Source organism: Dromiciops gliroides, chromosome 4, assembly GCF_019393635.1.
Source record: "Dromiciops gliroides isolate mDroGli1 chromosome 4, mDroGli1.pri, whole genome shotgun sequence".
Classification (NCBI taxonomy): domain Eukaryota; kingdom Metazoa; phylum Chordata; class Mammalia; order Microbiotheria; family Microbiotheriidae; genus Dromiciops; species Dromiciops gliroides.
Window position 1 is genome coordinate 494,250,489 of NC_057864.1, and position 12,089 is coordinate 494,262,577.

The 12,089-nt window shown below is 53.7% G+C and overlaps 1 protein-coding gene across 4 annotated transcripts in view; it reads right to left on the reverse strand.

Annotated features, from left to right (window-relative positions):
- The window catches only part of DIP2A (disco interacting protein 2 homolog A), a 113,676-nt gene that overhangs the window by 40,095 nt on the left and 61,492 nt on the right, over positions 1-12,089 (reverse strand). For all 4 annotated transcript variants that reach the window (XM_044001645.1, XM_044001643.1, XM_044001644.1 and 1 more), the window contains 5 exons: positions 9,215-9,343; positions 8,366-8,485; positions 6,591-6,788; positions 3,653-3,744; positions 2,416-2,526 (listed from right to left, as the gene is read on the reverse strand). In XM_044001645.1, the coding sequence (XP_043857580.1) occupies positions 2,416-2,526; positions 3,653-3,744; positions 6,591-6,788; positions 8,366-8,485; positions 9,215-9,343 (650 nt within the window). The remainder of the gene's footprint in view (positions 1-2,415; positions 2,527-3,652; positions 3,745-6,590; positions 6,789-8,365; positions 8,486-9,214; positions 9,344-12,089) is intronic.

A 12,089-nucleotide genomic window follows, 5' to 3' on the forward strand; every position in this document is an offset into this window, starting at 1 on the left:
CCAGGCTGCCAAGCCCTATTCAGAAAAGAGTAGCTACAAGGTGGGAAGAATAACAGCAGCGATACCCAGAATGTCACAAGAGACAGAAGTCAAGAAAAGCACCAATAGGGGGCAGCTAGGTGGCACAGTGTATAAATCACCAGCCCAGATTCAGGAGGACCTGAGTTCAATTCCAGCCTCAGACACTTGACACTTACTAGCTGTGTGACCCTGGGAAAGTCACTTAACCCTCACTGCCCCGCAAAAAATTTTAAAAATTAAATTAAATTAAATTAAAAAAAAAAAGAACTGTGGAGTATAGATGCTGAATGAACCATACTATTTCTTTTGTTTGTGGAGCTGGTTTTTTTTCTATTTTGAGGTTTTTCATCATTGCTCTGATTTTTTCTCTTATAACAGGACTAATGCAGAAATAGGATTAATGTTATTATGTGTATATATATATGTATGTATAGATATATATCTCTCTATATATGTATATGTATATAGATATATAGATATAACCTATGTCAGATTACCTGCTGTCTAGGGGAGGGGGGGAGGGAGGGGAGGGAGGGAGAAAAATCTGAAATTGTAAAGCTTGTATAAACAAAAGTTGAGAACTATCTTTACATGTAACAGAAAAAATAAAATACCTTATAGGTAAAAATAAATAAATAAATAAAAGAAAATTAAAAAAAAAAGAAAAACACCAATAATAACAAAAACCACAGCCTCAGTCAAGGGCGAATTCTAAATGCCCATGATTTGGGCGGGAAGAAAGATGGGCTAGAACATCCAAAGCAGGGTTAATCAGCATGATAATGAGATTTCTGTTAGGACAGCTGGGTGACACAGTGGATAGAGCATCAAGCCTGGAGTCAGAAGGCTCATTTTTCTGAGTTCAAATCCAGCCCCAGACACTGACTAGCTGGGTGACCCTGGGCAAGTCACTTAACCCACTCGGCCTGTTTCCTCATCTGTAAAATGAGCAGAAGGAACTGGAACACCACTCCAGTATCTCTGCCAAGAAACCGCTAAGTGGGATCACAAAGCGTCAGACATGACTGAAAAATAACAACATTAAATTCTGTAGAGTCCGAACCAACTGGGCTACTGACTGAGGGATGACCTAAGTTCAAATCATGTCTTAGACATGGACAAGTTGTATGACCCTGGGCAAGCTACTTCCCTTCTTTCTGCCTCAGTTTCCTCCACTGTAAAACGAAGATCCTAACAGTGCCAAACTCCCAGTTATGGAGGGGAGCCGTATAAGGCGCTAACACAGTGCCTAGCAATAGTCGGCACTTAATAAATGCTTATGCCCTTCCCTCCCTCAGATACAGAGCAGAACAGCAGGGTTGTACCCTCTCACATGCCTACTCCACCAAAACCCCGAGTTCTTATCAAACCAAATAAAGGCCAAGAAATCCAATGAGAAAGCAAAGTGACAGCCCCATGGCCAGCCTGAAGTGCCACAGCAACAGGAACAAGGTGAGTGTCAGTGCAGGCAGATGTGGCCCAGGTGGGGCCCAGAGGCTCCCCTGAGGAAGTGCTAGGGGCAGGCACTGGGAGGCCCAGGGAGCAGCACACAGCTGTCAGCACAGACGGTGCTCAGAGGGGCTCGGAGCCCGACACACCAGCAAGGGCCCTGTGGAAAGAGCAGAGGTGGGCAGAGCCAGGTGGATGATCCGGGGTGGGACCAAACAGGCCCCCACCAAGAGGACAGCCGCGAGTAGAGCCAGGTCTCGGCACAAAGCCCCGGTTCAGGTATCAACACACACGAGATGAGCGAATCAAAGAAAAGAGCACCCCAAATCACTGCCAACTGAGAGCTTCCCCTGAGACACAGCGAGTACGTCCGGGCTCCCTGGGAGAAGAGGACGGGAGAGGGACTCTGAAGAAGAAAGGACGTAAAGGGTCTCAGCAGGGAAGCGAAGATGGGCCAGGCTGGCCCTTGGGCTCCACTGCTCCTGCCCTGGGACCTGGGGCCAGGCTTTGGGGAGGACCCAGAGACAAGAGCCCCCAGGATGGGCAGGGGCCGTGAGGCTGAGATCTGTGCTACCAGAGGGCACGTGCACCTCGGTGAGAGTGTCCCCAGAGCCACTGCAGCTGTTCATGTGCAGCGGACATGATGAACGGAGGCAGGTTTTGTGCCCCACAGAACAGGGAAAAGCAGCCAAGTGAGAGGAAGGGAGGCCCAGGACCAAACCCGAGGCCCTTCTGACCACTCTGCAGAACGGGGGGGACGCGCCCCTCAAAGGAGGGGAGATAGCGTGAGGAGGGTGCACTGTCTGCAGGGAAAAGAGGACGTTCATCACCATGGAGGGGATGCTGCAGGTGCCAGGGGAGCCCCCATCAGGAAGACTCCTCCCTCCCTGTGCTGGAGGACGTGCCCTCCAGTGGGGCGGGTATTGGGGCGGAGGGCCAGCTCACCTTTCTCGTTAATGGCACTTCTATTGGCACAGGGATAAGTTCTGCCAGCAGGCACCCATAGAATGCCACCATGAACATCACAGGGTCACTATTTGGGAAGACGAGCGCCACCTATAATTAAAAGGGGGGAGGGGATGAAAATTGCTTTTGTTTTTCCAAAGCCACCCGAACTCCCTCCCTGACATCCCCTCTGACAATGAACCACAAGCTACCAGGTGGGGCTGGTGGGTGAAGGGCCAGGCCTGAGCCTGCAGGGAACCTGGGGCGTAGGCCTGGCGCCACTGCCGAGCACCGATTTATTTAGCTAGAGGGGAAGGATGAATCAAAACAGTGTTGAAGAGCAGCACCCTTTAAGAGAAAGGCAAAGCACATCTGTAACGTCTGGGACCACAAAGCAGAAATCAGTCTCGCCTCAGCCTCATCGTCCCTCCAAACTCCACGGCCCTCTGGGTCAGACACTTGGGTCTAGCACAGGACAGACAGACAGACAGGCCGCGGGCTGAGGCTGTAGCTTCTTTTCCACGCCTACATTGTCTCTTTTACAGAAATGCCCACATTCTGAATGTTTCCCTGAGCATCAAATGCCACACCAGAACCGTCTTTCATAAATGGCCTTGTCGTCTGGAGATGCAGACGGATTGAATTGCGCCAGTCGCAGAGTCAGAAGCGGACACTGGCTGGCAGTAGGAGTTTTGGAGACGTGGCGAGAGATCGGAGGCCCGGCTCTGTCACAAGCCTTAGGAGCCCACTCCTGGAGACGGTTTGCTTACAGGCATAATGGGGAGATATGAGTGTCCCTCTGCCCTGGGCCAGGAAGGGACAGAGCCACGTAGGCTGCTGTTATCACCACTGGCAAACAGGATGTGCTTGGCACCTGACATGCTCATGTAGCACTTGCTGAACAGAGTGCCTAACAACATCATGCTGAACTCAATTAAGTCTCCCCATTGTGTCCTATACTCAAGAGCTGTGTAGACCCAGGCTGTCATGCCCTGCACTGCGAGCAAGCATCCTTCCCTGGTGGAGGCTGAGCCGGCAGCACCCACCACTAAGGAGCATGGCCCGTCACTATGGATAAAGGCAAAATGACAAAGCAGCAGGCCGCATCACCCTCCTCTGCTCCCTACATGCTGCTGGCCTTGGAATAAAGCACCATCTGGCCTAAGTCATGACCTTCCGACTCTCCCCCCACCCCTGGATGCGTCCTGTGATAGGGGAGCACGCCCCAGTGACGTACCCGGTCTCCAGGTTTGAGCAGGGGCTCATTCTTATTGGTGAGCTTGTTCAGCAGGGTGTATGCTAGCTTCACACTTCGACTCCAGAGTTTGCCTATAATCACAATGAAAACAAAAAGCACATGTGACACAAGTCAGACATCAAGAGCTCATATCTTAAGGTCAGACGTGAAGGAGACCAGTGAATGGCCAGAACAGAGTCGATCGATTGGGAGACCCACCCATGAAAAGGCTGCCCTGCGAGGTGACTAAGTCTGCCTTTTTACTGTGTCCCAGGGAAGGGCACACATACGTGTCCAGACGCTGCTGGGCCACTTGCAGGGATCAGGAATCCAGGACCAGCCAGAGTTCCTGTCCTTTCTGCTGGGGCAGCTCAGAGAAACAGGGCAGGAGATGAGGGCACAGAGCTGACAGTTTAACCTCAGGAACAGACAGGATTTAATTGGAACAGGGGGGATGACATTAAAGAAGAGGCCATGCCACCTGCTTCCCCCTGTACCCCCAAGGACCATGGGATTGTCTCATCTGACTCACAGCTGAAATCTTCCAAGTGCATCATCTTCCCCATTAGAAGGGATGGGATGGGGCAGCTAGGTGGCGCAGTGGATAGAGCACCAGCCCTGGAGTCAGGAGAACGTGAGGTCAAATCTGGCCACAGACACTTGATGCTTACTAGCTGTGTGACCCTGGGCAAGTCACTTAACCCCAATTGCCTCACACACAAAAAAAAAAAGGATGGGGGATGGGAACATCCCCATTTGATAAATAACCAGAAAATGGGGCAGCTGGGTGGCACAGTGGATACAGAACCTCGGGTCTAGAGTCAGGAACACCTGAGTTCAAATCTGCCCTCAGACTCGTATAGGCTGTATGACCCTGGGTAAGTCACTTAACTCTCTTTACCTCAGTTTCCTCATCTATAAAATGAGCTGGAGAAGGAAATAGGCAACCAGTCCAGTATCTTTGCCCAGAAAACCCAAATGGGGTCACAGAGAATCAGACACAACTGAAACAATTCAACAACAACAGAGAATGTGAAGAGGAAGATTCCAGAGGAAGAAATCTGAGCTACCAATAACCATGTGAAAAATGCTCTAAATCACTCTCATTAGGAAAATGCAAATTCCAGTCACTCCAGCGCTACCTCCTACCCACCACATTGGCTGAGGTGACGAAAAGGAAGATGACAGAAGCTGGCAGGGGTGTGTGCAAACAGGGGCACTGAGGCACAGGTGGGCCAATCACTGTGGTCAGCTCAATCTGGGCTGGCAGGTTGCACGTGCCCTTTGACCCAGTGATGCTGCTCCGAGGGCTCTGCCCCAGAGGTCAAGGAAAGAGGAAAGGGACCCACCTCTTTTCACGGTGGCTCATGGATGAGATGAAAGGCTATTGGGCTGAGGTGATGGTGATGGGTTAGGGTTTCAGAAGAACCTGATGCCAAGGGAAGTGAGCAGCCCCCGGAGGGCCAACCATACTGTTGGACTTGGGAACTCTGATCAGCCTGGTGACCCGACACAATTGCCGCCCACGATCGGGAAGGATTCGGATGGAGGGACCGCCCCCCTCCAGGAGCAAGCACATGGGCTCTGAGGGCAGACTGAGGCAGGGTTGGGGAGGGAATGTGAACGAATTGGTTCTGCTCGCCTCTGTGTCTGTGACGGGTTTTGTTCCTTTTGCTTTCTCAATGTGGGCGAGCAGCAAAGGGTGAGAATTTGGAGCTGAAAATAAAGTTGAATAAAACAATAAAAACCAGTGACTAAAGCAAAGAATGTGAGCTCCTTGGGAGCAGTGACCATCTCCCTCTTCTCTTTGTATCTCCAGTTCATAGCACCACACTCGGCACCTGGGAAATGCTGAGAAAGGCTTCATTTGTTCATTCAGGAGCATCAGTCTCACCTCCTTAATCTTGAAAATAATTGTTACTGTTTAGTCATTGTAGTCGTGTCCAACTCTCTGTGACTCCACTTGGGTTTTCTTGGCAATGATAATGGAGTGGTTTGCCATTTCCTTCTTCAACTTGTTTTACAGACGGGGAAACGGAGGCAAACAGGATCGAGTGGCTTGTCCAGGGTCACACGGCTTAGTGTCTGAGGTCAGAGGTGAACCTGGATCCTCCTGATTCTAGGTCTGGTACTCTATCCACTGGGCCACCTGGCTGCCCAGATGCTAACAACGAGAGGCTTCACTACTTTGGACAGCTGCAGGTGGAGGGGGCTGTGGGGAGAGGCCTGACTATGCCCAGAAGGCCAGGTCTGGAGTCAGAAAGACCCGAGTTCCAATCTGCCCTCAGACCCTTCCTACCTATGTGACCCTGGGCAAGTCCCTTCACCTGAGTCTGCTTTCGTTTCCTCCTCTGTAAAAAGGGGGTCCTAAGAGTTCCTGCCACCCAGGGTTGCTGGGAGGCTCCAGCGAGATCACGTTTATAAAGCGCTTTGCCTGGTACACTGCAAGTGCTCCATAAATCCTCATTTACAACCACCGGCCTAGCAGAGGGTGGGCAGAAGTCGTGCCGGGGGGAGGAGGGGGAGACCTGGGGCTCTCTCAATAGTACTGTCTCCCCCGCTGATCACTCTCGTCACCCCTGAAGACCTGGCTGATTCTGCTTTGCACAGTGGAGGCAGGCAGGAGACACGGTACATGGTGCATGGGAGGTGAGGGAGCGGGCATGGCAGGATTGTGCCTCCGGACCGGGCTATGGCTGGGAAGACACAGGATCTGTTTTCTGTCTCTAGTCTCCTCAGGCCACAAGAACCACCTGGTCTGGTTTCTTTCTTGAATTCCAAAGCCTCCAATGTTTGCAAGTGAAGGGTCAGTGACCAAGCACCATCTCAAACAAGACCCCTCTGGGGCCAACAACGGACCCCGCTTAGCTCAGTCATCTGCAAGGCCTGCTTTGAGAACCAAGGACAAACAACGCCAAGAGCTTATCTCCGTACTTACCATACGTGAGGGTGTAGACGGCTCTCCCTGTGGTATCCAAGGCCGTGAGACAAGGGGCTTTGGGCTGGGTGGTGCCCCAGCGCTGCAGGGCGGCAAGGAGAGATGGAGGCCAGTTGGAAATCACACCTAAAGGTTCCCCTTGGAGCACAGTCATCTGACTTCCCTCAGGCTTGGGCTGATTGGGGTCCGGCTGGTGGACTGCAAAGACAAGGAGCCCCCTAAGCCAGTGCCCCGTTACATCCTTGGCTTCTCACTTCCTACCGCTTTTACTGACGGCCATCAGATTGTGGGGAAATCCCGACCAGCTGTCAGTCCTCAAAACTGACTCAAGGACTGCAAGGAATCAGGGGCCACTGTATCCAAACTCTAAAGGAACAAACGCAAGACCCGTCCCTAGTGACGACCAAGGCGTGGGGGTATAAGCTTCGGGGGCATCCAAGGCAACCCCAGGAAGAAGAGCTTGGCCTGACCGTCGCTCAGCGTCTGCTGGAGAACAGGCTCCCCCACGCCTGGACCCCCTCCTCCTGGACGGCCAGTAAGACAGGACGGCTGCACTCACATGCGGCCGCCAGGGATCCTGAAACCTGGGCCGATGCCCAGGAGTCACAAGGGAGGGGCCTCCATCAGGAAGGGGCTGGTTCTGCAATTGCCCATGTCTGTGAAAGGCAGGCTGGAGAAAGACCCGGCATTCCCACTGACTGGGGCCTATTACGATTATGATGGAGACAGCAAGGAATAGGGCACAAAGAGCCAGCCTGAGCAGCCAGAAAGGCCCAGGTTCAAGTCCTGCCCCAATCCCCACTGGCCTGGACTCTGGGAGGCCGCCTCTCTGACGCCAAGTGACAGAGAAGGTGCCAACGGGTGCTGGGAGAGAGAGCTCCTGCACTGTGAAAGCCCAGGCTCAGGCCTGGCCTTTCTCCCATTCCAGGATGGCTCACCAAGGAGTCAGCGATGGGTCAGCAATGATAAAATATGAGCAAGGGTCAAGAGAAGAAAGAAACACGAGGAAAGAGAGGCCTCCCTGTGCTATGGGGCCGAGGCAGAGAGCTTCCTCGGCTGTAAAGGGGCCCTCTTCACACAATGAGGAGAAGCGGCTGAGAGTCACACCATTCCTTTGGCCTGGGAAGGGTCCAGCCTGCCGGGACCTGGGGGGGGGATGGATGGAGGAGGAGGAAAGGGGGAGGGGGCCTTGGGGGAGGAAGGAGAGGAGAAGGGGGAGGGGGAGAGGGGGACTTGGAAGAGGAAGAGTGGTGGGTGGGAGGTGGAGGAGAGGAAGAGAAGAGGAGGAGAAGGAGAAGGAGGCAGCTCTGACCCTAGCTCATGACCATAGCAGCCCAGAAGGGAATACTCACACTCCCCCCCCACACACACTCACACACATCTCTCTCTCTCACACACACACACACACACTCACACACATATCTCTCTCTCTCTCTCTCACACACACACACACACACACACACACACACACACACACACACAGAGTGACCAGTAAGTACATTAAGAGAAGTATGCAAGGGCCTGGCATGTGCATTGACTCAGTGCCCAAGAAAGAGCAGCTAAGACTGGATTAGATTAAGAGCAAATCAAGAGAAGAAGAAAGATTAAGAAAAGGCATTGAAACAAGTTAGGCACCACTGGTAAGTGAGAGCCCCCCCACCCACCCCCAGCCAGCCACCCCCCGGCTGTAAGGCTTAGCTCTGTAGGAAGAACAGCCACACCTGCCCCCGCCCAGACAGAGCAGACCACTGGACAATGGGCTTCCCCACCGTTACCTTCTAACAGTTCTTCAAAATCGTCCACAAAGAACTCCTTCAAGGGAGGGCGCTTTGGTCTCTTTAGGGTATTCAAAAGCTGCTGGATTTTTGAAGATACTCTGCTATTTACCGGAACACCTAGCAAAGTGAAGAAGTGGAGAGAAAGTGGGTCATGAGAGGTGGGGTGGGCCCTTTAGGGAAAGGCTGGGGGCCTTGGCTGGCCACCCCCTACCCCAATGGCAGGCTTCTACACATCGCTCAGCACTGCCTCCTGCCAACCAAAGGGGGACGATGACCCCACCAAGGAGGTCCAATGACTGTCCTTAGTGGTGGCCATACCCACCCTTGGACAGGAGAGCCCAAAGCTCTTTGGAGCGCAGGAGAGCCCAGCGGGAAGCTGGGCTCAACGAGCAAGTTTTTGGCCAAAAAAGGACCACAACTGCAGAATAACGAGATGGTTTTCCCTGTGTAGCTCATAGCTTTAAAGATTTATTACCCAACAGACCCACAGCACCCATAAAAGCATGGCTCCCAGCACGACTGAATAAGCCTTGCTCAGAGTACTGATGAGAGGGCTTTCGAGGCATGGGAGTATAAACCAGTAGTCTCTGGGTGAACCCCACAATCTATGGGTCTGCAGTTTGGCGGGAGCCAAAAGCATCTGTGTCACCACAAGATGACTAAAGGAGGCCTGTAAGGCGCAGTGAACACCGGCCACCTGGGCTTGTGTATGTCATTCAGAGGACTCGGAGGTTATGGCTCAGTGGTGCCTTCAGCTGCCTTTCCCGGCCCTCCAAAGTCTACATCTGCAAAGCCACCTCTCAAAGCCCACCCTTGACCCAAGGCTGGAAACCCAGGGACATTTACCATCAGCTGTTTCCAATATGCTGCCGCTGTAACCTCGAGGGACCCCTCTCACAGAGGCCACCTGGGGGCGCTCGTGGGGGGGCTGTTCTACAAGGCCAGTGGTCACATCAGGAGGTGCAGGATGGTTATCTGTAGGGGCAAAGAAAGAAGGAAAGATATGCAGCCCCCTCTCCACCAGAGAGCCCTTGGGGAATTCAGGGGCGCAGGCCCATGTCCTGTCCAGGACACCACCTCTAAACTTGGCTAGATTCGTCAGTTTTCTGAAACAGAATTAACCAAATTAACAAGTGTTACTTGGGCAGCAGAAAGGACAGACAGCTCGATTCTCTGGTTACCTGAGAACAAAGGACTGCATTGTGGGTGAGACTGGCGGTCGGGGCCAGGTAGGGGGAACCTTAGAGTTGGTTGGGAGGCCAGAGATGTGAGCCTGGCCTAAGGAGAAGAGAGGCCCCCTCACGTCCCAGCTCCCCCTGCAAACACTGAGCACACAGACCGTGAAAGCAAGCATCCACTGACCCTGGGAGAGGACCCGCGAGCGGTCAGTCTCTCCTGACAGCTTATTTTGAGGGGACTTGGCCCAGGGAAAAGAGGACTCAGGTGAAACCGGAGGGCTCTGATCCCAAGGCCTGGCGTTCTTGGTCTCCTCAGGCCTCCGCAGTATCTGCAGGAGCATGAACCGGAAGGGATAGAACGGCCGCTCAGAAGCCACTGGTGTGGAAGATGCGGCCAAGGCTGCCCCCTGAGGCTGCCAGAACAGCTACCTGGGTGCCAGGCAGACAAAGCCCTGGTGGCCTCCCCTGCTGGCTTTTCAAGTCCTCTGGGACACTCCATCTGCCACCAAACTGGCCAGAACCCACTGAGTCATTTCTTATGATCACACTGGCCTGAGAAACAGGCTAGCCCCTGTGGGGCAGGGCCGGCCCACACAGACTGGAGCAGGGGAACCCCATGGCTGGCAGGGCCACGGCCCTGGAGAGGCCCCCACAGGCCTCAGGGCTCCCTGACCCTCGCACAGTTTTTTACAAAGATGCGCTGGAGAAAGTAGAAAGAAACCAAGAGGAAATCCACTCTGAAAGGTCTTCCTAAGCCCTGGGGTTCCCATCCTGGGGCACCCCTGGAGTTCCACAGCCCTAGGGTTTCTTGAAACTGGCAGGCAGACGTCAATAGCATTTAAAATTGATGTTTAAAGCCACTTTATCGGTCCGAAGCAAGTCAGAAACACTGCAAAAAGCAGAGAATCACAGACTGGGATTCTGCCCAGACGCAGAGACAGTAGCTGGTCCTCCCAAGCCATCAAGCTGCAAATGCGCTGTCTCCCCAGTGACCCTGGGCCTCCCCCAGACAAAGCATGAGCAGCACAGTATACATCACCGGTCAAGGGTGTGCCCAGCACTGCTCCCTCTGCCCACGTGGCCTGTCTAGTCCCTCCCAGCTCTCTCTCTGAGATCCCATGATCAGCCCAGTCTCCTTGGCCTCTGCCATATCTTGTGCCCTCCAGGCCCCCATCCTGTTCCCGCTGTCTCTCCTCTCTGATTCAGGCACCCATCAAACAGCAGCCAAATCATCTTCCTAATACAAAGGCTCTGGAGAGGGCCCTGGGGTGGACATGAGGAGGACCTTCCTGCTACTGCCCCAAGGGGGAGAGGCTGTCCCAGGAGGCCTCGTGCAGAAGGCCGGACATGAGGATTCTTGGCTAGCTCCTGGGGCTTCCTTCCTCAGAGTCTAGGATTCAGGTGTCTGCTTCTCAGAGAGACTCTCCACAAGCTGGTCCTTGCCTCTTTGCAAGGCTCTGCTGCCAGCTGGTCCCTGAGTGAGCCCTCCTGTCCCAGGCTGGCTTCTCCGTTCCACCCCAGTCCAGCCCCGTCTCCAATGGCCAGAAAATGCCCTATTTTGTCAGAACATAAACCACGCTGGAAGAGAGCCCTGAATACAGTAGGTGCCTAATAAATGTTTGTTAGGTTGAATGAGCAAGTCCCGCATATGTTGAAGTTCTAGGGACCTGCAGAACATGAGGAAAAATGACTGCAAATGAGCGAGATAAGGTGCCCAGTGCCCAGGTTAACCCATGCAGGCACCTGGAGTCGGGCCGGCTGAGCACAGGAGTTTTAAAAGATGAGAGATCCCTGCTCCAAGATATATCTGCTTCTTCTCCCCTACACCCACCATGTTCTCCCATTGTCCTGCAATTTGTGACTTCCCTGATGGCTGGAAAGGGGGCCTCCCGACAAGAGCCCAGAGCACTGCAGCTCATGAGGCCTCCAGATGCACTGAGCTCAGTGCCCAAGAGGCCATGGTCCGGCCAATGAACAAACAAGGACGGCCCAGCCAACTGCTCTCCTGTGACATGCTCCACGTCCACCAAGAGTTTTGTCCTGGGCTGTCCAAAAGACAGTTGCTGCCACTGAGAAATGGCGGCGAAATTCCCGTCACAAAAAGATCCATTACTCCCAGTCAGGGGCAGTCTGCCAGACTGGGAAAACCTCCCAAGGTCTCATGTCTTTGTGCTGTCCCAAGAGGGGTCTTGCCGATGACAGGACCCCTCTGGAGCAGGCCATACCGTTTGCGTGACCTCCACCTAACTCTCCCCAGAGGAGGTGTATAGGAAGATGTCTGCACCCCGGATGCCATCCATCTGGGATGGAAACAGGCCCACCAGACAAGCCTGGCCCCCAGGCTGTGCCACCATGCCCTCCAAGCTCTCCTGAGCCCAGGGGGCCACCACCATGGCCAATGGAGAGTGGCTGTGGTCATGGCCCCTGGCGCCCAGAAAGAGCTGCCAAGAGGCTATTGGGAATAAGTCTGGGGAATCCCCCGTCCTGCTCTCCTTCATGGAGGTGCCTTCCTGACACCCCCTGGAGCCAGCAGCGCTCCTTCT